This window comes from Microchirus variegatus, assembly GCF_963457635.1.
Source record: "Microchirus variegatus genome assembly, chromosome: 8".
In the NCBI taxonomy this organism is placed as follows: Eukaryota; Metazoa; Chordata; class Actinopteri; order Pleuronectiformes; family Soleidae; genus Microchirus; species Microchirus variegatus.
Genome location: NC_139809.1, coordinates 21,555,603 through 21,582,213, shown reverse-complemented (window position 1 = coordinate 21,582,213; position 26,611 = coordinate 21,555,603). Strand labels below are relative to the sequence as shown.

The 26,611-nt window shown below is 39.2% G+C and overlaps 2 protein-coding genes across 4 annotated transcripts in view; both read right to left on the bottom strand.

Annotated features, from left to right (window-relative positions):
• Window positions 1-938: 938 nt before the first annotated feature.
• LOC310931063 (MOB kinase activator 2) lies at window positions 939-6,441 on the bottom strand. The gene is made up of 5 exons (XM_083894150.1): window positions 6,312-6,441; window positions 3,729-3,868; window positions 3,554-3,650; window positions 2,411-2,535; window positions 939-1,553 (listed from the first exon to the last, which is right to left on the bottom strand). The coding sequence occupies exons 1-5, from the start codon at window positions 6,389-6,391 to the stop codon at window positions 1,315-1,317; spliced, it is 681 nt and encodes a 226-aa protein (XP_083750276.1). The 5' UTR covers window positions 6,392-6,441; the 3' UTR covers window positions 939-1,314.
• A 1,332-nt stretch (window positions 6,442-7,773) lies between these two features.
• Window positions 7,774-26,611, bottom strand: part of ppp6r2b (protein phosphatase 6, regulatory subunit 2b) — a 33,801-nt gene continuing 14,963 nt past the window's right edge. For all 3 annotated transcript variants that reach the window (XM_083894149.1, XM_083894147.1, XM_083894148.1), the window contains exons 12-26: window positions 26,348-26,581; window positions 26,183-26,247; window positions 25,977-26,092; window positions 25,277-25,362; window positions 22,914-22,991; window positions 22,728-22,825; window positions 22,581-22,638; window positions 22,246-22,367; window positions 21,982-22,157; window positions 19,587-19,743; window positions 18,739-18,818; window positions 17,042-17,252; window positions 15,713-15,736; window positions 14,137-14,280; window positions 7,774-12,508 (exon numbers count right to left, since the gene is read on the bottom strand). In XM_083894149.1, the coding sequence (XP_083750275.1) occupies window positions 12,475-12,508; window positions 14,137-14,280; window positions 15,713-15,736; window positions 17,042-17,252; window positions 18,739-18,818; window positions 19,587-19,743; window positions 21,982-22,157; window positions 22,246-22,367; window positions 22,581-22,638; window positions 22,728-22,825; window positions 22,914-22,991; window positions 25,277-25,362; window positions 25,977-26,092; window positions 26,183-26,247; window positions 26,348-26,581 (1,683 nt within the window). In that variant the 3' untranslated portion in view covers window positions 7,774-12,474. The remainder of the gene's footprint in view (window positions 12,509-14,136; window positions 14,281-15,712; window positions 15,737-17,041; window positions 17,253-18,738; window positions 18,819-19,586; window positions 19,744-21,981; window positions 22,158-22,245; window positions 22,368-22,580; window positions 22,639-22,727; window positions 22,826-22,913; window positions 22,992-25,276; window positions 25,363-25,976; window positions 26,093-26,182; window positions 26,248-26,347; window positions 26,582-26,611) is intronic.

The following is a 26,611-nucleotide window of genomic DNA, read 5'->3' as shown; positions in this document are numbered from 1 at the left end:
ATGAGTCTCCTCATTTTTTGAGGTTCAAGCATCGCAGGATGGGAGAATGTTAGTTTTCCCTGCTTAGTTTTTTTTCATCCTCGGTTTGCTTTCTTTTGGTTACTAGCTTAATGTTAGCGTGGTGCCACGCCAGATGTTTTGTTAAATTGCATGTGCTATTTCGCCAGGTAGACAGATCTTTTGGTTTCACACAAAATCCTTTGTCTGATTTGCACTGATTTTTGTTCTTTGTTAATCTTGTCGTGTTGGCGGATTTGTATCAAAACAACACACTACTTCATTTTGGGTTTAAAATGCATTGTAATGCACTTAACTGAGATTTGTACCGAGTACAATATTAACATTTTCTTTTAGTAATGCCTTACATTACAGCGTTACAGCAAAAGGTAACGCGAACTCCCAGCACTGCTCAAGGTACTGTATGGAGTAAGACATGAATAACATTTACAATATTATAAAGAGAGAACCGGAGTTAAAGCATCTGCCTCGCCTGGTTGGGGTGAAAGGGGAAAAGAGACAGAAGAGAGAGATATATATGTGTTCCTGGTCTCTCTCTTCTATATAACACTTATATCAAGTTATCAGTTTAGACAAGACGGTCACAAGTCAGTGACACCCTATCGGTGTTAGCGGTCTATCAAGTCTGATAGGACAGAAAACTGTGTGATAACTTTACTTTAAATGTAATGAAATTATCTGTACTTTTACTTGAATAGAACATTTTAGTACCGTCTCCGAGTAGATTGAGAGTGAAGCATCGGTCGTTACCTCTGTGTGTTCTGATTTGTGAATCAGAGTTGAGTTGACCATATTCAGAGAATCAGTCTGTCGTATATGTTTATTACAGCATCATATATGAAAAGATACAGATTCAGTTACAACAATGTCAATGTTGCCGTCTCTTGTGTTCTTCCACCACCATTTCAGGCATGTGGGAATATTTCAAAAGCAACTGTGACACACTTTGTTCATTCATGTCTGTGAAAAGACAGCAGATCTTTCAGTATGTTTTCGGTTTGTTTTGTTTTAGTGTTTTCTGTGAGACAGATATATAAATGACCTTGAAGATCTTGACCTTATCAAAATATAATAATGCACCAATATTCTTAAAATACACATACATATATAATAGTTATGTTTCACACAGTATCACAATGACTGATTGAAAACTATTTACAACAACAGCCTCACAGGCCTTTTCTGCTCTGAATTACACACAAGTTTGGCCCCAAGTGAAGAAACGTTACAGTTTTATAAATGTGATTTAAAAACAGACAAACTGAATGTGTATGTGATTAAAACGCATGTCCAGGCTCAGTCTTGCTGTCCCAGAGCGGTGATGAGGTCCCGCATCGGCTCAATGTCCTCAGGCTCCAGCAGCGAGTGCTGCCGGCAGAAGAATGTGAGGTGTGTGAAGAGTGTGTTGAGATGGCCCTGCAGCCCCAGAGCCACTGTCTCTCTGTAGTGAGACCAGTAAATGTGAGCCAGGGTCCTGAACAACAGCAAGAACACCTTCTGGGCCAGGAAGAAGAAGCCTGTTGGAAACACTGAACCTGGGAAAGAGGGAGGAGATGATCAGCTGATGATGAGCTATCATATTTATCAATTTATCATCTGTCCTCAGTGAGCGAATCTCTCAAGTGAGAAGTATATTAAGAGTTTTCACACCTGACATTTATGCAAATATAAGGTAGAAAATTATGGTTTTTAACAAGTCTAATGCGGACGTCTGACATTAACTTTATGATTATAGATAAAGATATAGATACAGTGTACATTCACATGAATGCAATACTGGTCTACTGCATTTATTGTGGTTACTTAGTGCATACACTGGTTATTATATTCTATTTTTATAAATATTAAATATTTCTTAAATATTATATCTAAATATTAAATATAAAAAAAAATATAAATGTTAAATCTAATGTTAAATCTAATGTTAAATCTAAATGTTAAATATAATGTTAAATCTAATGTTAAATCTAAATGTTAAATCTAAATCTAAATGCTAAATATAAATGTGAGATAAATATAAATGCTAAATCTTTTGGGTGAAACAAAAATATTTATCTAACATGCAAATTCACACTGCCGGTAACCGAAAGTACCAAAATAAAAGCTGGAGGAGGTCAGGCTGTGTTTATAGAATCAAATAACGAATTAAAAGCACTTTAGCCGGGAAAATAAACACTTGAACATACGTTATCTTGATAATAACTACCTAAAATAACAAAAAACATGTTCACTGTGTTGACTGACGCTTTATATTCTTCTTATTATTATTATTATTATTGTATTTAGATTTAGGATCTGGCTACCAGCAACACGAGTCCTCAAGAATTAAGAGCTGAACTTGGCATGATCTGAGATCTCAGGGTGGCCTCAGTGAGGTCATACATGCACGTACCTGTTTTAGTGGGGAACACATCTTCATCAGTGAGGAGGTCCTGAACGTAAGACATGGCATAGTCGAAGTAAAGTGGAGCAGAGCACTTTAGCTTCCTGCCGTGGTCGTCAGTCCACATGTAAATCCTTACAATGGAAACAACACACACAGGGTCATTCAGTCATTCAGTCATTCATTCACTTTAAAAAACAAAACAAAAAAAACAGTGGAAGTTTAAGCTTTTAGTAAAATATGGTGACATGCAAACAAAGACTGTGTTATGACTGGATCAACTAAACATGAGGATGTGGTGGACAGATGCATTTGAAGACAGAATACCTTGTGCATGGTAAATTATTGTATGATATTAAGGTCACACAAGAACATCTGAAGTGTCAGAGGAAATAATATATGTACATACAAAGAATATGGTAACTACACACATGCACCAAGCAGAAAGAAGAAACATTATTTCAAATAAAACCAGTTAAAAAATAACACTTTTTTATCATTTATGTGTCTGTGTGTTTGGCACAAAAACACAACCTTTGCATTCAGCAGCTTAATGACAGAAGGGATGAATGAGTTAGAGGAGCTCACCAGACAGGACATGGTCATGATTAATGATGTATGTAAATATATGATCGGTGTGCAATATATCTGTGCCACTGCACTTTAATCATTTCTAATAAGTTATAGTTTTGCTTTATTGCCTATTCTAGAACCCCCCAGTGTGAGATCAATCTTTTCTAATGTAATGTAAACTTATACTTTTTGACTTGTGGAAGACATGTTTCACCCAGAGTCCGACAAATATCTATAACAGGTGACACTTGATGCAGATCCTGATTTTAGTGTTGGTGGAAGTATGTGCACTTTCTAGTTTCTCCTTTTGTTGTCATACTCCTCAGTTGTGGCTAGCACTGTCGCCTTGCAGCAAAAAGACCTGGCTTTGTAACCTGGTCCCACCTGGGTCTCTCTGTGTGAAAGTTTGCATGTGCACATAGGTTTTTCTCTGGGTTCGCTGGTTCCCTCCCATAGTCCAAAAACATGCAGAGATTATTTGGACACCACATTGACCTTAGGTGTGAGTGTGACAGTCTGTGTGATGGACTGGCGTCTTTGACACTCAGCAGCACAAAGACAATAAATGAACTCACTCACATGTTGCCTGGTCCACATGCAGTTGGACAGGTGGTCGGAGTGCAGAATTCTGACAGCGCACTCGAGAACAGGTTTACATGCTTAAAAAATGCCACCGCTGAAAAGAAAGGAAGTAAAAGGACATATTTGAACATGTCTGTCTTCAGAGGAAAGAGTGGATTAAGGATCTACTCACTGTTGCTGGCCAGCCACTCAGTGCTGTCGACACCTGGAGGCAGCGCAGTGAAGGTGGACATGTGTGTGTGTGTGATTCTTTGGCACACATACTGCTCCTGCAGATATGGACGCTCCTCCAGATTGTTGTTATTAATTCCCCTTGGGAGGAGAGTGCAGAGTTAATGAATTGGGGACTGAAATATACGACTGTGTAAAACAATCAATAGGTCAGTGGATGAATTTCTCCTGCTGCAGCTGGTAGATAACACCTTTTACAACCATCTCATCTGTCCTTCTGTCCCTCTGAGGTTACAACACACACACAGACGCTGCTGAGAATGCAGCTCTGCCTGGACGGCCAATAAAGCAGCAGTTGATTCAGAGTCATTAATGAACTCACTGCTGCAGTGGTCATCACAAACAACCTTATGTGACATCAAAGCCAAGCGCTCACTTTTTGGACCTGCAGGTGCACTGCAGGAAGTGCTTCCCAGAGGTGGAAGTAACGGAGTACACTGTACACTGTACACTGGACCAAAGTCCACTTCTCTGCTTCTTCTTTTCATGACTTTTTACTTTGAATCTCTATGTTCACAAACATCTGTACTTTATATTCCTGACATTCTGAAAACAGTGGCACTACTTTACTTAGTTAACACTTCATATTGCAGTACGGTAACAATATGGTAATAGTAGGTTTGTCTTTTTATAATAGGCCAGCAATACAATGGTATTATTTCTACAGTGATCATGTTATAGCATATAACACTGTTATAACCAGCTGGAAATTGCTTATGAAATATTGTTGTATTATCATTATATTCCAGGGTTCACCAACCTTTTTGAGACCAGGAGCTACCTTAAGGGTACAGAATAATATGGAGGGCTACCATAAACATTTTAGGCACCATTTTTTTTAACCATTTAAATGGTTAATATTATACATTCAATTTAAGACACACAGAACTGTGTGGAACACCTATCACCTATCGTGTTTTCTGCTTTTGTGTTTGCGTTTCCGTTTTTGAGTTTTGTGGTTAGCGTTTGTGTTTTTTGATTTGCGTTTGTGTTTTGCACCTCAGGGCCACCGTAGTACGGACATGCTTTTGAAAGTTTACAGCCGACCTTCCACACTGTAAACACAGCTTTTAACATGATTATAAATATAATCATAGATTCAGAAAACACATGACTAACCTCTCAAAAAGTTCAAAATAGATGATTCAGGTTGTTTACTTTCCGGTTAGTGGTTCTTTTACACGGCCATAACACCTTTTCTCCGCTGTGCTATTCCTATCTCCTAAAATCTCCTCTTTTGTGTGCCTAGAACTCTATTTTAATTTTCACTGAATTATTAAAGCAGATAAAGTATTATTAAAGTTTTTAAACACAAGAATGTGTACCGTGAGTACTTTTGCCAGCTACTGGTGCTATGTAATCACTGACTCAAAATAAAGTGGTTCTACTTAATGACTCATGTTTGCAAAGCCAGTGCCGTCTGGAAAGTCAAACATGGCAGTGCAATTTGACTTTATGCAAAAACACAGCAGCCATGTTTGACAGTTTTTTTTTTTTTTTTTTAAATGTTCCTGAGATATTTTATTTGGGGTTGAAGAGAATATTTAAGCGTATTAAAATAGGGCAGCTGTTTTTAGATGTGTACACACACACACACACACACACACACACACACACACACAAAGCAGCTGTTTAGCGTTTACTCAGTGTGACCTTGCCTGCTGTGATAAGGGGGAAACACTGTAGTGCTCTGTGAGGTCCCACTCACCCTTTGGTGTGTTATGTGTGTGTGTGTTTGTGTGATGACATGACAGGACATGGAGAACTAGTTAAATTGTCTCAACAACAGCAGGTCTTTGTCCAAACTAAAAGGTCAGAGGAAGAAGAGAGGGACGAAGAGCAGAGAGAGCAGAATGTAAACATTAACTGTGCAAAGGTACAGTCGTCCAAACCCAGACCATGATGAACTTCTCCAGTGTCCACAGGAACTTCTTTTGTTAACATCCTGTTCCGCTCCACCTCAGTGGTAGTAACTCAGAGTTACCACCTACTGGCTTCTAGTTGTCAGCATGCAAACAAACACACACACACACACACACATTAAAGCCTGAAGCTCCTGGTGATGTGTTGTGTTGGTGTGTAAACACGCTCCTCTGTGACCCTGCTCTCCCACTCTCAGCCATGTGTTTACACTTTACCTCTGCTGTGAGGGCGAGGCAAACACTCAGCTCCAGCTGACTCCTTAAGATTCATCCCACAGCAAACATTTGCATAGCAACTCAGATCAAGCGTGTTGACACACTTGTCTCTGTTCAAAATACTTCTCAGTGAATGTGTGTGTGTGTTGGAGGAATCCACCTTCACTGATGCCATCAAATATGTAACACACACACACACACACAGAACATTCCTGGGTAAACCATGTGCGGCCAGTTTTCTGGTCATGTTTCAGCACAGATGTGACTGCAGCTTCCTTTTTGAAGTTAATTTTTGTCCTTTCAGACACAGAAAGATGGAAAAAAAACACTTTGTTTTTCAGAGAGGAAACTGAAACATGGAAAGAGAGAATGAAGACAGAACTTACAGTTTTCCCTTGCTGATGTCAGACGGATGACTCTTGCTGTCTGCCTCTGTAGCTGAGGGGTAACTATGGCAACCCCCCATGGCGTAAAGCTAAGACCACAGCTGTAGGTCGTGCCAGTCCCACTTTTCCATCCCAAACATTCTCTCACCCACACCCACACACACACACACACACAGGTCTACACTCTGCAGGCTGCACACGGTCACAACAGTGCCAACACAAACTTCTCTCAGCTCACATATGGATCCACACAAGCTCAAAAACACAACATCTACACACACAGAGAGAGACGAAGTGCAGAAGTTGAAGATCGTGTGCTGAAAGTGAAGTCCTCCAGCTGTCTAACTTCCCTTTTTAGTTCCAGTGATCCAGTGTCAGTGTGTATATGTGTCTCCTTTGTCTGGAGTCCCACACCCAATGGCTCCTCCTCTCCCAGCTCTGAGCGGACAGGCAGGTTCCTCCACAACCCATTTTAGTAGAAAACACAGCTCCTCCTTCTTCCCCTTCTCCACACACATGCACACACGTATTCTTGTACTTGCTGCAGACTGAGGACTGTGTAAAATTGCTGACAAAGTGAGGACCAGCATTTACATTTTTTTTTTTCCCATCAACACAATTACAAATATCTACTTCACGAATGACATAAAGAACTACTGGGTGCAGTACCATAAAATGTCTGCAGGTGGAGCCCCAGAGCAAAAAGTGTGTGAAACACCAGGGCTGGAAAACTGGTTTTTGTACCAAATTAAGGACCTCAGGTATAGCATGTTTACAACTCAAGGAAGTGATTTCAGTGAAAACAAAGTGAGGAACGGCCAAAATGTCCTCACTTCGTAAAAATGACCTCACTTTGTTGGTTAAAAAACCTCACTGGTCCTCAGTATATCGCAAGTATAAGAACACACACACAAAACACACTAAAAGCTAGTTTACCACTATGGGATTTAGGAAGTGATAGAAATAAGGAAAAGCAGAATAAGTCAGGAAAAAGGAAGGCAGAGCAGCAGCAGGTGTGTTCAGTGTCAGTATTATTCTCGGTAACCTACAGAGGAATGTGACGACAGACATGCTGCATCTTAGTCCGAGGAATGAAAACACAGACCCAGCACAGCAGTGCAGTGATATATAGACAGGAATCCAGGCTGCATAGTTAGTGAAAAGATGAAAAGTGATTGAACACAAAAGAGGAGGGGGTTTCAGCTCCTCCCCTCTTCTCTGTCACATAAATACACAGTAAGATCTACAGTATGTGACAGGTAGGTTTGTGTTTCGTGTGTGTGTGTGTGTGTGTGTGTGCAGAGACAATACAGCCAGTAATATAATCCTCCAGCTCACCTGCCCCTAAGGTAAACATATTTTAAAGAGCAAGTCCGGCCGCTTCGTGTTTGCACCTGCAGCGAGAGAATCACAGACACAGGCTTGTTTTTTTTTTTTTCGTCAAACATTTATTGGCTTCATATCTGAATGTAGCGGCTAAGTTGACAACAGTTAACAGACACATTACTTTTTAAGTGAAAAAGAAATCAGCCCACTTTACAAACAATAAAAAAACAAGGGCATTTCACACCACTGCACAGACACTGATGTAATATGCTGTAGGACGGAGGGAAAACAAAAACTATATATAAGTGACTGAGAATGAATGAATAATTTAACATCTAGCATTTTCTCTCAGTTATAAATTCTGGACTCAAAGTCTACGATGCTTGAAGTGGGCCAGCACTTCTTACGAGATGTTACTCAAAATAAGTTTAGGTTATCCGTCTAAATGATTATCAGCAAAATAATCATTTCCCAGGGTGCACTACATGACATTCACCCGTTCTCCTGAGAGTCTAGTGCTCGCTTCTGGTGTCTTTATTTCAATAATGTTCTTGACACTTTTGTGCATAATAACAGGACACCAATTAAAAATTGACTGTGTGCTTATAGTTTAAATCATTGGAAATGTTAGGGATTATCTAAATATACAAGTTGGCAAAATGTGTAACATGAGTCCAGTTTTTAGTTATTTTAACATGGATTAATATTGAAATAAATCTTCTGGTATCTTTTATTTACTGAAGATTTTCCTACTTTTGTATATAATGATTTAGAAACAAGGGGAGTACTGACACTTCACATACTGCAGTGCTCTTAAAAATGACTGAACCGTACCTCATTCCACTGTGGTTAACATGTCACTGTACCCGTAGCTGAACTGAACACACACACACACACACACACACACACACACACACACACACACACACACACACACAAACACACACACACACACACACACACACACACACACACACACACACACACACACACACACACAAACACACACACACACACACACACACACACACACACACACACACACACACACACACACACACACACACAAACACACACACACACACACACACACACACACAAACACACACACACACACACACACACACACACACACACACACACACACACACACACACACACAAACACACACACACACACACACACACACACACACACACACACACACACACACACACACACACACACACAAACACACACACACACACACACACACACACACAAACACACACACACACACACACACACACACACACACACACACACACACACACACACACACACACCCTACAGCGTGGAAGGGATCAAACACAGACGACTTTACATAAATCTGTAAGACCACTACAAAAAAAGAAAAGGAGGCTAATTCACTGGTGGGAAGACACTTTGGCAGAAAGCATTGAAGAAAAAAAAAAAGTTTTTCTTAATTATCTACACGAGTCACCCATTCACGTCAAACATTCCCATCTTCTAGTTTCTAGAAAAAAGTGCTTTTTAAATAAATTCAACACTCTACTGTATGTATATTGTTCTTCATACAGCAGATTCAGTTAAAGTCAACTCCTGCCCTGAGAGAAAGAGAGACGAGGGTAAGGGGAAAGTAAAGCATGACTGTCTCACATGCACAAACTTGAAGGATATTTCCGGTTCAATACAACTTTGTTTGTTTTGGCAAATCATTCTGCTTCTCTCATGAAGCCTGATGAGGTGAAAACTTGAGTGTTTTTTTTTGTATAGCTAGGAAATGGATACATATTTTTTTAGAGTTCAATACACATTGCGTTTGTTGGGTGCTGCTCAATGGAAACGACTAAAAGTTGCCTTCAAAATTCTTACATGTGTTTTTAGGATTATTGTTTATAATATAAATATTTGTCTCTCATCAACAAAACCTACAGCATGACATTCACTGTAAGCTGTGTTAGGAGTGAGTGACATCTAATGGCCAAGTTACATATTACAACTCAATATTTCAATATAGAAAATGGTAATGGTACAATCCACAGAAAGGTTGGTCTTTCTGCAGATCGCAGGAAGTGTAGATGCAGCGTCCACTTTGTCAGGCCTGGGCAACATATCCACATTATATCTATATGGTGACATTAGACAAGACTTTGGATATGTTTAGATGACTTTTCCTGGGTGTAAAGGCTGTTGCATTGATTATCGTGACGTTTATTATATTGAATAATTTGTGCAATACACTAAATATTGTGTATATTGATTTAAAAAAGTATGTTAATAATACTTATTTCATTTTAAACCTAATTATTTGTGCAAAATTTGACCATATTTATAGCCAACTTCAAAGACAAATATCCTTCATTTACCATTAAAAAGCCATCAAAAACAGTAGATTTACAGTGTATTGTCACTCTCTTTTGAAGCATAAACATTTCAGAAGAAGAAGAAGCTTTATATCCCCAAGTCTCTATATCTAAATATCCAGATATTATTTATAAGCCATATAGACCAGCCTGATTCACACTTCCTCTCACTGAACACAAATGATGACAAAAAAAGAAAGGTTTTCTGTCAACAACAGCATTAATTCATGTGTAATTAATGTGTACAGCACGTTTACCTCGAGCTGTGTTGATTTTGAGTGTTTCTTCACGTTCACAGGAAGTTTCTCTTCCTAGAATGATGTGCTAACATTGTCGGTGGTTTAATACAAAGCTGTAATTAACCATAATTATCCTTTTGGTAAACAACATGGAAGACTTACTGCACACTCATGATCACATGTCCAAACCTCTGTGTAGAAGGCATAAAGCAGAGGATCAGCAACTGATACTGGGCTGTTAACTGAAACACAGACATCATTATTGCCTTCAACTAGCACATACGCACACGCACGCACGCACACACAGCAACCTGCAAAACAATCTTTCCATACATTATATTTATTCCAAAAATAGATATAATGTTTATATATTTATATATATGTACTGTTTACATTTATATTACGTTTACATATTACCAAGAATAGCCACAACCTAATACAGGTTCAAATTCCACAATATTACATTTAAACAGCTCTGAGGGTGATATTTTTTAAGTTTGTGGTGTATGAACTGTATGTGTGTGTGTGTGTGTGTGTGTGTGTGTGTGTGCGTGTGTGTGTGTGTGTCACGGTCTGTGTTACACGTGTTTTTTTGCGACTGCACCTCACCTTTGACCTGAGAATGCACTCTAGTACCTTTAACAGTGCTGAAACAAACACACACACACACAGAGGAGGAAATGACACATGATTCTCCCAGATGAAGAAAAATAGGGAGCATTTTTGTTCCAAAAGCAAATGATTCACATTTGGAGTTCAGTTAGCATGTATGGGGGGGGGGGGGAAGCCACATGATTATAATTTGCACAGTTGCACTAATCTATGGCAGCAAGTAGTTTTGCAAGCAACTTGGCTTTTGTAATCTTGGCTGATAATTTATCAAAGTGTAAACGATCAAATGCTTTTTCTAGAAAAAATCCACTGGGCTGTGATTTAGAACAAACATGCTCAAACAAACTGATATTCTGAAGCTGTATTCATAAAAAGATCAAAACTTTCTTGAGATTTAAGTACTATAGCCGGCACTTGGACACTCAGGGCCTGATTTACTAAAGCTTTGCGCATGCAAAAACACGCGCAAACTGGATTGCACACGCAAATTTGCGCTGATGCTGATCTACTAACATGGCGCAAGAAGGATTGCGTCTCTCAGACGGGCAAAAGGAGCCACAAACTGCAGACCATGCAGTAACCCGGGCAATACCTATGTTACCCGGGTCCTATGTTCAAAAGGGTCATATGTTCCCTGTTTTTCCTTAACAGGTCCAGCTCCAACCTGGTCAACTCTCGATGCACTTCGAAAGCGCAGGCGGCGCAATGGTAGTTTGGCTGAGCGATGCACAAACGTCACCAAAACCAGGCAGGTTTCCACAGTTCCAGGCACATTTAAATGCAATAAATAATCACAACAATCACTATTTAATGCAACTATCTGAATCAGCACATAGATTTATATCTATATCAATTGTCCCGTCGCATCTGATGTCAGATCAAAGGCTGTCGGCGCGTAATGGAAACTCAGCCTGACTGAATGAACACAGATGAAACCAGGGACGGACTGGGACTAAAAAGCAGCCGTGGCTGCTGTTGTGATGATCAGCTTTATTAATTTATTTACTTATTGACAAAAAGTGTTGAGGACACACACCTATTGAAAGTAGACCTATGTCCCTGACAGCTCTCAGTGAGCTGCAGGTGAGTCAGGAGGAGAGCGCAGCACTTTTTCTTTTTTTACAGCAACATCCATAGTCCATAGTTTTCTTTGATACAGTTGATACAATGTTTATGATCGCACATGCAATTTAGTGCTTTCTATTTGGAATCTTAGTAAATCAGGCCCTCAGTGTCTTACCTCCCAAAATTCAATGGGAAAATTAACATCTTGACGTACAGTTTGATAGGAGCATACAAACTATTTGATAGATAGTTTGTAACACAATTTGGCTGTCAGGTGTCTGGCAAATGTTAATTAAGATGCACATTCTCCTTTGAAGTGCACCACATTTAATTATGTCCTGATTCCTTAAGTGCAGTGGAGACATAGTCATCCCACGTGTGTGTCTGTGGAATTCAACATACATACTGTTCAGAGCTGTTTGACATTTAGGATCTTCCTTTGGACACCGGAAAAGGGAAATGAGCTGCTAACAGGAAGCGAAGGAGTCATGGCCATGGCTATGTGTTGAATGAACTTGAGATGCACACAATTGTGTGTGTCCCTGTATGGCATCGTTAGGCCGGTCCATTAGCAGAGGGCTCCTTCTCTCTGTAAGGTTTAAAGAGAAAGAGAGAGGTAGAGGGTTAGTCTGTTTTTAATTTTCCACATATCTTCACTAAACCTACTAGCGCCACCATGACTACGAGAATGGAATCTAGTTTACAAATGATGACCCACCACGTTTATATAGCACTAGTCTCTTTTCTGTGGTGATATTAAACTTATTGTATAATTAGTTTTAATGAAATGATCTACCTTTTTTATTTCAGGCATAGGTTTAAATTGTTGGTCTGCATAGGAACTGTGCCATGACACACGAGATAAACTTTTATGATAGTAACTCAGAATTATACACTAGTCAATTGCACATTGGGCTGCATGGTCGAGTTGCCAGAAGAAAACCATTACTACGCAAATGCCACAAAGTATCCTGCTTACAATACGCTAAACAGCCCAGAGATGAGCCTCAAACCACAAAGTCATTTGCAGTGATGAGACCAAATTGAACTGAACACTACATTTAGAGAGTAGTCAACAAGGCCTATGATGAAAGGTGCACAATTTCTATTGATTATCGATTGTTAAGTCTTATTAACTGATCTACAGTTCGGCATTGTTCGGTTTGATCCTTGTGCCTCTTTCTGTGACGGCAGTCTGTAGACGTCGTGCATTTTCCCTGGTTATGACGTCACGAGTCCAGCTTGTGAAAACACACCATAAGCCACAACAATAACTAGAAAAGCACTCAGAGAGTGCAGACCCCGCCAAGGCAGCTCAGCCCCCCACAAAATATTGATAAAAATAGTGATAGCATCTACGGATCACGCCCAAAATGTAATCACTTGTTCCTGGTCCCATTGCGGACATTTTCCCATGTTGTGAGTGATGTTGCTAACAGACATACAGACAAACAAACTCCGCCGAAAACATATACGTCCTGGCGGAGGTCAATAATATCAACAATAATAATAATAATAATAACACAATAAGCCCATTATGCAGGGCCTAAATAAATCACACTGTAGTTTGCAGATTACTTGAATGCCTAATTTAATGTTTATAATCTTTTCTTCATGAGTGCAATAAACTTTTTGTAATTGAATTGTAATTCACATTTTTCCCTGAATCCCTAACATCCACCATTATTTTGGTCTGAGACTTCCAGTTTGGTATTTCCCGTCAGTAGTTGTGTAGCTTACGCAGCAGACAGGACAACTTTAACAGATCACAGGAATCATGTGTGCAGTCTGGTGTTGCTATGCCAAAGGCTTTAATAGAACATGAATGTTTTGATCATCAGCTGCAAATAAGATGTTAGTGTGGCTCCAAAGCACTGTACAAACTTTTTACTCCTCTGAGGAACAAGGAAACGTGCTGCGGCTATAGCCCTTAAAGCCACTGATAAGACTCTTGAAAATAGGCTTTCACAAGATTGATTGATCTGTAATTGAACTGCTATGGTGCTTCATCCTTAGGCTACTTTGACCAAAGCATGTCACAGACATGTTAATCAGGACACCAGGGAATTGGTTAACTTGTAGAAATAGGGTATATTATGTTCCCTTTAAGGTAAAGATTAAGGAAAAAAAGGTGTGCTGTGTGAAGAGGTGTTATTAATGGAAAATCTGTAATGTAAAGTGCTTTAAATGGTCATCAAGACACACACACATAGTTACCGTCTTGAGGCGGCCTGGTTGGATGAACTGGTAGCAGTTGGGTTGGTACAGTCTCCATGTTTCTTTCCGACTTTAGTGTCCTTTTCATGGTGTTTCCCTGTATCTTCTACAGAGAGCCCTGCTACAGGCACCTTACCCACTTCACTAAGGAGAAGAAAAAAACAACACAATAAACCAACAAGAACAATAGCCCTGATCTGAAATCAGTGACCCTAAATGCAGATACTATTGGCTGAAAAACCACAGTTGTCTGTTTCTGTCCACACTGGTCTGTAACTGGCCAACACCTATGAGAGCTGGAGGGTTTCTTTTGAAAGGCAGTTAGCGCTCAGTGGTTTTCCCCGGGTAACATACATTTTGGATGATGAAATAGCCAGAGTAAATATTATATGATCAATTAAAAACTTTACATTTACATTTATTTATGGCAACGTCACGTCCCACCATGACGTATTTGGTTAGTCCAGAGGTCCAGAAGGATGCAGCAGAGGGTTCAAAACTAAATGTGACATGCCTGTAGGGGCACTGTTTGTTAGTACTTGCTCATGTACTGGATTTGTTAGGATGTTTGGATTGGTAGCAACCTTTGTTATTAGCATGCCATTTGACCTACTGTTAGCGGTGTTAGTGGGTTTTTCAGGGCCAAGATCGATAAAGATTATTGCTAGTTAGCGAGGCCAATAACTAACAATTGGAGTTGATACGTATTTACAGTAAACATACAAATCTTTCACAACACAAATTCCAACACAAAATGATTTTTAAATGCCTTTGTTTATCAATATGTAACACTTTTTACAAGTTTAAATAAAAAATGTATACATTTTATAATAAATATACTGTTTTTATTTAATTAAATAATAGAGATTGTTGTTGTTAGTGTAAATTGATAACTAAGGCAACAGAATGATTTTATGACTACAGTGCTGAGTGGACCGTTTCATTGGTGTTGGTGTTGAGACCAGAGGTATTTGGGAATCACACGGTTGGGTTGAAGCTTGGCTTAATGTCACCATAGGGTGCCTGGCACAAGGGTTCAATGCCATCTCCACTAGCACGTCATGTGTGAGGGCTCCAAATGTCCAGATGAATGTACCAGAAAGATGAATGACATCATCTCTGGTATGAGAAGGCCACTGTAGTTAACTCAATGACTCAGGTAAGGGATGGATGAATGAAGGAGTCCTCAATCCTCAATCGGTCCGCAATCTCACCATTAAATGTCACTCATTCTGACACTACTACTTCTTACACACTGGACCTTTAATGCAAACAATTATCTGTTCCAATGTAACCACTCCGTGCATCTAAATCAGATGCTTTTGCAGTAAAATGCGTGCGAGTATAGACGAGTGTATGGGATGAGTGTAGCATAGGGACCAGCATGTCAACAATTACAGGTTAGTACATGTTTGATGAATTAAGCTCGTCTTATTATACACAAGGTATTGTTAACACTGCATCCTGTTAAACACAAGCAAACAAACACATATGGCACATCTGTGCTTCTTATGGCCATGTAAATCCTTCATACAATTTCTGTAAAGCATTCCACACTCCAGAGGGAGAGACATACCATCTGACTGCTGGTCTGAATATTCTGGTGTCAAGGGGAGATGAGAAAGGAGGGGGAGAAAGTAGGACGGCATCAGCAGAAATACAAATGATGTGGAAGAAAGGCCCTGTTCACACCTGGCATTGAAATGCTCTGTCATGTGACCAGATATGATTGGATCTAGCTTCATAATTGTTTGAAAGAGCAAAATTATGTTTTTGACTAAATATGTGCGCTTAGAGCATGTGTTCCCATCCTCAGTTAATATTGTACATAAAAAGAGACCCACACCAGTGTTTCAGGCAAATAATATCAGAAATAAATTTGGGCCTTTTTTTAGTCCTTGGATTTTGGTTCTATAGAGCTCTGGAAGTCACATATGTACGGCCATGCTGGCAGCCTAAGATGCTGCAAAAATTAACAGGTGATGGTTTCAACCTGTCAGAGTTTGCTGTACATTTTAAATCCATGTAGACTGATATATCACAAAATGTAACTGACTGAATATATCTGATGCTTATAATGCCCCGGCGTGCTTTTATGAGTTTAGAAACAGCCGGAGAGGACATTATTCCAGACCTGCAGTATCCTGACATCTTCAACTTCCTAATTAACTTCCCTTCATGGAAGTTTTACGGGAGCCTGGAGGGAAACGAATGGACGCAATCTGGCTTTGTGACAAACAATCAACCCAGGAGTCTACCGGCTAAAGATAGTGCTGTTGTCACTGGAAGGCAAGTGTCACGTTAGCATTGACAATGGGCAGAGTAATGTAAATAACTGCTGTGTTAACATTGTTGTGCAGACTTGTATATCAGTAAGATTGAGTCCATGATGTACCTGCTCGCTGTGAGCATGTTTCATAGCAGTGATTCACCTCCACTGTCCCTCTGGATCTGTGTTCATCATTAATGTGAAGATGGTGGATAGATGTTGTGCATTAAGAGTTAGAGACAGGCTGATGAGAGAATATTTACTGAATCCACACAAATTGCCCTCATTGAAGCTGAGCCTTGAGTGGTTGTAATGTGGAGGCTGCTACGGGGAAACGAACATCACATAAAACGGCTAATTCTGAACAAACTAGCGACACTTTCTAATCGCGTTCTAGCACTTTTAGTACTGAAATGTAAATACAACAAAGGACATATTTGACAACATTTTAGAGGAAACATGATCAGATCATTCAGATTGTTAATGGTGTAATGTTTATACCAGGTCTGAATAGGGTCTTTAACTGTGTGGGCAGAATGTGTGCAGGAGGAAGGAAAAGAAAGTCTCTATAAAGAAGTGTATATTGCTCTAATCACTAAGAGATGATGCTCTACATTTGTTTATGAGCATACATACCTGGTGAAGACTGCCTTCTCGTTTTTAGCATCCATGGTGAGCTGGATGGTCTCCTTGCCTGTGCCAGTGGTGATCGTCTCTGTTGTGACCGTCTCACTGGATGTAGACGCCGTCTTTCCTTCTTCCTCATCGCTGTCAGAGCTGCTGGAGGAGGAGCTGTCAGATGCCACCAGTGGAGCTTTTCTTGCCACACACACACTCCACACACATGCTACAGACAGAGAAGTAAGAAATCAACTTCCATCTCGACTGTCATGCTTTGGTTACATCTTAAAAGGTCACAGGATATTTTAGAAAGGTATTTACTCGCCATGCATTTCTGAATATATATCCTATATATGCCCAATTTAAAAGCTCCAGTGTGTAAAACTTAGCAAGTGAGGTTTCATGTTGCCGCTGAATATCCCGTCACAGCGCACATTGAAAAGCGGCACCGGAGCGTCAGCGTGATAATGTAAACAAAAAAACACGTGTCAGCTGGACAGCGGAGAATCTACAGATTCCAGCGGTACCATTTTTATCACCAAGATTCACGGATCCAGCCCCAAAATAAGAGCAAAACAACAACTGACTTTCAAGAAATACAACCAGAAATATTGTCTTACCTTTGCTGTTTAGCAAAACAAGTTATTTCCACCGGAACAAAACCACTTCTAATGAAGAACTACACTTTCCAGCATGCTTTGGGAACAAATCCCGGTCTGATTGATCATTACAGAGCGACATTAGATCGTTCTGATTAGAGAAGGGCGAATGTCCGCTCAAATGCGTCATATGCATTTATGTCCTTTTGACTCACAAATTAAGTGATTCACACACATTTGGAGACCGGGGTCTGATTCTACCGGTTTAGAAGTTTAAAACCAGCTGTCAATCACATTAATTGACCAAGGTAAGCCAGAGCTATGGTGCTGCATAACTGAAGCCGCTGCAGAGCCACAGAGTTGTTATTACACACTGCACAGGGAGCATCGTTTTACAGCTTTTTTTTTTTTTTTCAAAACAAGTTCTTTTTAGACCAATAGTGAGCTCATGTCCACATGTTGTTACATGACCTCCATGTGTGCAATATCTTTTTAGGCGAGAGAAAAAAATCCTTCAGTTATGCTGTGTTCCATGTACATTTACTCTGACACAGTGGCATCTACAGTGAAACTTACACCTCTGGTGGAATCTCACAAGTGTTATCTTTATTTTGATACCAATATAATCCACATAGAGCTTGTAACTGCAGAGATTTACTCTATTTAGTTTGGGCATGTCATTTTCGAGCAGGGACTCCAAAAAGAGGGTCAGGGAAGAAGAGGTTAAGTATAATTACTTTATAACTATTTTAACTTCAATTTCTGCCAAATACAATTTAACACACTGGACATTGAAATAAATACCCATGTTGAGTATTTTAAAACCACAAAATATGCGAAGTTGAACAGACATTGTACACGTGGACAATGAAACAACAAAAACAGATGATGCAAATATGACTACACGAGTGTAAGGACAAGAAAAACAGAATAAGTCTATTATTATCCGATTAACATGTGTTAGGCATTGTTGAAAAGCTTACTTACTCATGGAAAGCACACTTCCAAATTCTATAAATAACTCAAAATGTTCCTAAGGGCTACTTGTTGCCGGTTTTGCCATGGCTAACCACATATGTTTTAGCCCAGAGCCCAGATGTAACAGTAACTCACGGTTTGGGTTTGGTTTGTTGTTGCGTGATCCGCTGAGCTCTGAGTCCACAGGAGAACTGCATCTGGGACCTGTTTCAGAGCTGAGAATATAATAAACACGAGAAAAAAAAAACTATCAATACACATCAGAAAGAAAAAAAAAATGTTCCTTCTATTTGATGTAAGATCAGATAAGATAGTCCTTTATTAGTCCTGCAGTGGGGGAATTTACTGCAGGACTAATAAATGTGATGTGACCAAATAAACAGCAAACATGACATGAAAGAACTATGTCCTTCCTTCTTAATTCATTGTGCAATAATTCCTATTTGGGAGTATCATTTTTGGTTTAACAGTCCAGTGAGAAGCCCACTATTGAAATACAACCTAATTTTTAACAATGAGCAGTTATTGAACTTTGTTATTTAACTTAAACTATTTACATCCACACTTCGTTTCATTCTAAAAGGTTTGATGGTTGGATTAATTTAGCCTATGCAAAAGTTTCAGACAGATAATTGCCAATTACACCTGTTCCCACAGTTAATAAAATAAATAAAATATATTTTTGTTGGTAAAATTTGTGATTGGCAAAAAAGCATTTTAATTTTAAACAATATTATTCAACTAGGACTTGTAAGACTTGCTCGTCTTCCTACTCTGTGTGATATGGGCAAAAATATTATCACTTCAGTATTATAAAACTATAATGTGTTTTTTTAATCTATAATCTACTCTCAATTAAAATTACTACTAAGTATTCAATGTGACAAATAAGATGGTGACTTATCCAGGGTGTGACCCTGCCTTTCACCCTATGTCAGCTCAGATAAAGTGGTACACAGTATTTACTCCATGCTCGCACTCACCAACAAAATGGCTGGAAGTCTGTGAACTTGGCCCATCCTTTCTCCTCTGCATTGGTGGCAGTTGGTTGGGAGACTGGAGTGTCCCACGCTGCAAAGGTCGCTCCTGCTGCTGGGGCTTTTGAGTTCACCTCCCCAAAGTCTGCTATCCAGCCAGTGGCTGCACATGAACACAACACCATACACATAGGGCCTGATTTACTAAGATTCCAAATAGCGAGCGCTAAATTGCTTGCGCGAGCAGAAAGACTGCGCCCGCTACTGGATTACGTTTTGCGGGTGAACTACTAAGATTGCGGCCGCAATTGACTACAGGCGCAGAAGTGGTTAAGACCGCCCTATTTAAATGAGGATTTTGCGCGAGTCAAGAGTTGTCCACATGGAGAAAGAGCAGACTCAACGGAAGCGCTGAATTCAATTTGAAGCCACTGAACAGAAAGTGACGTTCTGCTATGAGCAGATAACTGAGATCGAGGCTATATGACATATTGTTCCCCGGGTCCATAGGACCTTTTTATATTATTATTATTATTATTATTATAATCCTGCGTCGGTATTTTGGACAGCTCCATCATTACCTGACGTATCAAACAAAGAAAACTATGGACTATGGATGTTGCCGTAAAAAAAAGAAGAAGAAGGTGCTGCGCTCTCCTCCTGACTCACCTGCAGCTCACTGACAGCTGCCAGGGAGCGAGTTCTGCTGTTTCTATGGATCTAATGGATGAGTGACTTTCTTATCAATAAGTAAATAAATAAATAAAGCGGATCATCACAACGGCTTTTTAGTCCCAGTCCGTCCCTGGTTTCATCTGTGTTCATTCAGTCAGGCTGAGTTTCCATTACGCGTGCCAACAGCCTTTGATCTGACGTCAGAGGCGACGGGACAATCGATATAGATGATATATCTATAGCTGATTCATATAGTTACATTAAATAGTGATTGTTGTGATTATTTATTGCATTTAAATGTGCCTGGAACTGGAAGGGTTAGGTTTAGGGTAACCTGCCTGTGAGGTTTTGGTGACGTGTGCGCACTGTGCCGCCTGCGCTTCGCCGTGTACACCAGGTTAAAGCTGGACCCGTTAAGGTAAAGCGGGGTTCCCCGTTCCTCCGGTCTTAACCGGGGAACATAGGTACGACCCCTCCTTGAACCACAAACTGCAGACCAAGGTAAGCCCATACCAATACAAACACTCATTTCTCCTCTGGATATCTATGTTTAATTTATTCAGATATACCAAATAAGAAACGAATGTGCGTCATCTGTGAACGCGTAGTTGGGGAAAGCGTAACTTCCTGATTTACAAATATATATAACTATAAATAATAGTAAATAGTAATAAATGGCACCGCTGTGCCAGTTAAGACCTGCCTTTCAAACGTGCTAAATATAGACGCAAAAATAAACACCGCAATCAGTTTCAGGTTTGATAAATCACTTTGCGCGTGCTAAAATAACATATTTACATTTTCTCCTCCCATCACACGCAAAATAGCGTGTAAACGCCCCATATTGCATATGCATTAAGGCAAGAACGCTAAATGGGTTGCGCGTGCTATTTTGCCCGTCTGAGGGATGCGCTCCTCGTTGCGCTCTGTTAGTAGATCAGCATCAACGCTAATCTGCGTGTGCAATCGAGTTTGCACACGTTTTTGCACGCGCAAAGCTTTAGTAAATCAGGCCCATAATGTATGAGGCTCTTACTAAAAACCTGTTTCACTTCTGATTAGGAATGCAACGATACCACTGTTTTCTGACTGAATACTGGTACGATTACTTAACGATACCATTACAGCTTAAAAAGATTTTGAAAAATACAGCATCAGATACTATTGCTGCTGTTTAAACATATACAGTTCTCCAAGCGTATTGGAAGAGTGAGGACAATTCCTTTTTTTGCTGTAAAACATTTGGGTTTGACATCAAAATATGAATTTAAGATAAGAGATCAGCATTTCAGCTTTTCTTTCCAAGTATTTACATTGCAATATATTCAGAAAATTAGAAGACAACCTCATTCGTAATGGAACTCCACATTTTTCAAAAGTACAGGAACAGATAGACTTGAATAAGATTGAAATGTATAACACTTAATATTTAGTGTCAAATCTTAATCTTAATTAAATCTCAATTAAATAACCTGTGTTGAAGCACCTGCTTTTCTCCTCCTCCTCTTGACAGTAAAGCAGAGCTCAGGTCATAGTCTGCTCTAATTTAGTTGTCATCGCTTTTCTTAAAGTATTTCCAAACTGCTGACACATCCACGTATTACCACACACCTGCTTAGCTCACTTGAATATACGAAGTAAAGTGGATCCAATACTGATAACGGTGCATCCCTAGTTCTGATATGTCAACAAAAGCAAATACGCTTTACAGTACAGGATATCTCACTCTTTGTTGCTTCAGTCTGACTCTGGCTTGAGAAAGGATCTGGCTCATCTTGGGGCTCCTCTTCTTCCTCCGAGTCTGAGCCTGCTGTTCTGTCAGAGGCTTCAGTGCCACCAGCTGCTGTCCTATCACATGCTTTACTGGCTGCTGGGCTCTGAGAGGACGGAGACCCACCAAACCTTCAAACAAACATTTTGATAGATATAAAACAAAACATTTCAAATAAATCACCTCCACATGTATCAGCATTTGTGCTCGTCTTCCTACCTGTTTCGGGACTTTATTTGTGTTGCATAGTTAGTGACTTTCTCCTCCCAAATGTCCTCTTCATCATCATCAAAGGGCTGAATCCTCTCCTTGGAACAGGCCTCAAATACAGCTGTGTTAGCCTGTAAGGAAGGAGGAAAGTAGGAATCTTACATGTGAGCAGTTTTAACTGTGAGGCTGTTCAACTAAATAACAACAACAATACATTTGTTCACATTCATTCAAATCAATGAATTGTATAACTGTCATGAGTAGTAAGGATTTGAAGTGTATTGACCAGACTTTAACAAAAAAAAAATCTGTGATTCAGCTTGTGTGAATAATGTTTAACTCACACTGTCCTGGCCTGAATCAATGTTGATATTTATTTCTGCAATCCGGTCAAATGTCGCTCTGAAATAATGGCAGAAATAATATTTTTTTGTTTCAACACACAATGACAATATTACAACAACACACAGAAGAATCAACATTTGATTTACCCGATGCTGTCGTCATGATCAGTGAACTCCTCATCATTGAAGCCAAACTGATCCACAAAGTTAGCTGTCATCTGCTGAATCTGATAGTCCGAAAAAGCCTAAAAATAAATATTACACTGTTGAATGACATTAGTATCTTTAATAACAGCCTTCTGTGTTCTGTTGCGTGTGTATTTGCATGTGTACCTGCTGTAGTGTCAGCTCTTTAGGGAAGGGGCTCTCCATGTCATCCTCTGAGGAAGGACCTGGGTTTCCTGTGCCGACCTAAGTACGGAAACACCACAACAACTGAACGATGGCTGGGTTTTAAAACTAGATTTGTGATATCATCAATTAGGCTCAAACAAGCATAAAGGGAGATGACCATTTTATTTGGGATTAAAAAATTACTAAGACCATGAAAAGCTGGGGAAAAACCTAAAACCTATCTGGTGGTACAGAAAATACTGTTGTACTACATATACCAGTGTATGTAAATGGAGTGGAGGTGATTAATTTTCACTGCAGTGCACAGAAAATGTAACAAATAATCACCTTATCTCTTGGTCCGTCTTAACCTAATTTCACTATAACAGTATCTGAAGTGAGGAAGAGGAGGACGATGAGACAGCAAATGATCTTTTTTGGGAATAAATCTGCCTACTGTGAAAAGTCTGTAGCTGACTTTGCGCGACCTATTTACACAACTGTATTTAATGTTGGTGATAATGGTGTTACTTTGAGGGCTCAAACTCTTCTCAGGTGGTACTTATATATATATAAAAAGTTTAAGAACCAGTGTGGTAGAGCACAATACTCCATAGAAACATCAAAGTACCAGTGAGTGATATATTCCCATAAATCGTACACACGGCACCTTTAATAATTTTTTATTCTGATGCTCGTTTAGGAGCTTAAAGATATTCAATCGAGCTCTGGACATCACATGACTCAGTTTGTTTACACCTCCATGATGGCAGGAAAAGCTTCAGCAAAAGTAACACCAGTGCAAATTTAAGCCGTAAATCCTGAGATCTCAGGGAATATATCTCTGAACTTGACAGACTGACTTATAATGGTTACCATGGTGCTTTTATCAAGTATGGAGAACATGGGGACAAATGGGGGAGAACATTATTCCAGACCTGCAGTATTACAACATCTTCATTTGGTTGATATTATTTCCCTCATTCTACCCTGGAGAATGCACACACATTGCAATTGAAGCATGTAAAATAAACAAGATACAGTGGTATGCAAAAGTTTGGGCACACCTGTACATTTTCATGATTTTCCTTTATAAATCATTGTTTGAAAAAGACATTTCAGTTAAATATATCATATAGGAGACAAACACAATGATATTTGAAAAGTGAAATAAAGTTTATATGATTTACAGAAAGTGTGCAAGAATTATTTAAACAAAATCAGGCGTGTGCATAAGATTAGGCACCACAAAAGAAAACATTTGTGCAACAGCCTCTAACCCATGATGTTGAACAATCATTGTTTTCAGGTCATTTGAGAGTTGTTTTTAGGCTCCCATGTTGCCACTCTTCAGAGAAGATGCAAAGAGGAGAAACACTTACAATTGACCTCCTTAAATACCCTTTCTCATGATTGGATTCACCTGTGTATGGAGGTCAAGGGTCACTGAGGTTACCAAAACAATTTTGAGTTCCAATAATTAGTGCTAAAAGGTATTGAAATCAATAAAATGACAAGGGTGTCTAAACTTATGCACATGCCTAATTTTGTTTAAACAATTCTTGCACACTTTCTGTAAATTATATAAATGTTATTTCACTTCTCAAATATCACTGTGTTTGTCTCCTATATGATATATTTAACTGAAATTTCTTATCCAAACAACCAACGATTTATAAAGGAAAATTATGAAAATGTACAGGGGTGCCCAAACTTTTGCATACCCCTGTATTAAAGTTAATTTGGATTATACCAGTACCTGATTTAAAGTGATCACTTCATAAGTGGAATCCATTATCTGTGAGTTCCCATTTCTTTAGTGCTCACTCTAAGCATGTTTTATGGCAGTCACTCAACTCTGTCATCTCTCTGGATCTTTGGTGATCTCGTAATATGCTCTCCCTGTTTGTTTGCCACCAACTGTTTTTGTATATCTGCTGTCCACATCTTGACTTTTTATAAACAGCTGGCAAAGAGCCATGTTGCCCGTCATATTGCCTGTTATGCTGCCAGTTATAAATGTATATGGACGTGTACCTTGTAGCTTCCTGCCAAAATGGGGTTGTTTTGTCCCGAAGGATGCATGATGGGAATGTGTGACAGCTACAAGAGCTCTATTGTTTCTGACATGTACTTATTATGTTTTTTATGAGCATAGAACAAATTGAAACTACACATCTGCACCCTTTTCAATTTACTAATTACATTTTTTTCTAACTGAAAGCAAAACCGGTGTTTTGTAATTAAAATTCAATATTAAAATCAGATTGGATATTTTTCATGAACCCAGTCCCAATGAAACATTCACATTTTAAGAAGCGTTTCTAATTACATCCCGCATAAATGTGTGTTTGTATGTTTACCAGCTCTATGGTGTTCTTCCTATTCGTCTCTGACAAGGTCTGGTCCACAAAGGTTTCCCAGCGTCCTCTGTAGTCTTCTGGTAAATCTAAATCCCCCAAAATAAACAAAACAAATACATTTGTCTTCTCAAGAGACAAGGTCGATCCTGCCTTGTGAAGTTGTAGCACTGAATCATTGCACTACATTTATCAATGCAAGTTAGACAGTATATGGGATTTTCTGGTTCAGTTCCAAATAATAATAATAATAATAATAATAATAATAAATCTTTCTTACTATTAATATAATACATACATATAATGTATAATGTATAATGTATATAATGTATTATACATATAATACATGTATAATACACAGATAATGAAACTTTAGGACGCAGGTTTTTGCGACAGCTGTACTAATTTTTATTTTATCTATTTTTATGTTTTTAATTTATTTATAATATTGTACCCATAACTTTGCAGGCCATATGAAATGTGTCGTCCCCCTTTTTCGTCCAGTTTTTATGTGTATTGTGCTTTTTACGTCTAGTTTTTAATGTTTTGTCTACATGTTTGCTGTGGTGGAACCAAAGACAAATTTTCACTTTGTGGACAATAAAAATTTTGTATTCGTATTCGTATTACTACACATTTTTTACCTCTTCCTGACATGTATGATTAATTTGTTTCAGATGTTTCAGAGTTTTGCAACACACACCTGTGATGAGGTTACTAATCTGCATATGAACTGGACCTTTCTCCAGGTTGTGGACAACTGTGTTAGCAATTCTGGTCAGATGTCCCATGTACCCTCTTCTCATACCACCTTCTGACCTGAAACCAGAAGCCAAACACTCAGTCGAGTAAAAAACAGTGTTGCTCATTCCCAAAACAAAAACATTGAACATGATTTTGGTTTCCTACTGTATTGTATCATTCTCTTCCCAAGCCTCGAGAATCCTCTGGACAAGGTGGCAGTGCTGAAACAACTTGAGAGACAAAACAAGAAGATCATCTACGATTTATTTAATTTAGAAAGAGCCACAACAAATGGCTAAACCAGAAGGTTAAAAACACAGAGACACTTACATGAGTCACCATTAAGGTATGAGCAGAGTTATCAGGGGTGTCTGAAGGTTCAGAAGTGGGTGTCTCTGTTAAAGTCTGCTCCTGTGATGCATCCTGTTGAGGCTCCAGTTTATCCTGGGACCCCAAGCAAGTCTGAAGTCTCATTTCATGGGCACATGGCCGCAGTATGGCTGCAACGCAAAGCTCCACTTGGAGGTGCAGGAAGTTGTTCCATGTGTACTTGAAGAATAAGTCCTTAAAAATTATAGGGACATTTATCAATTT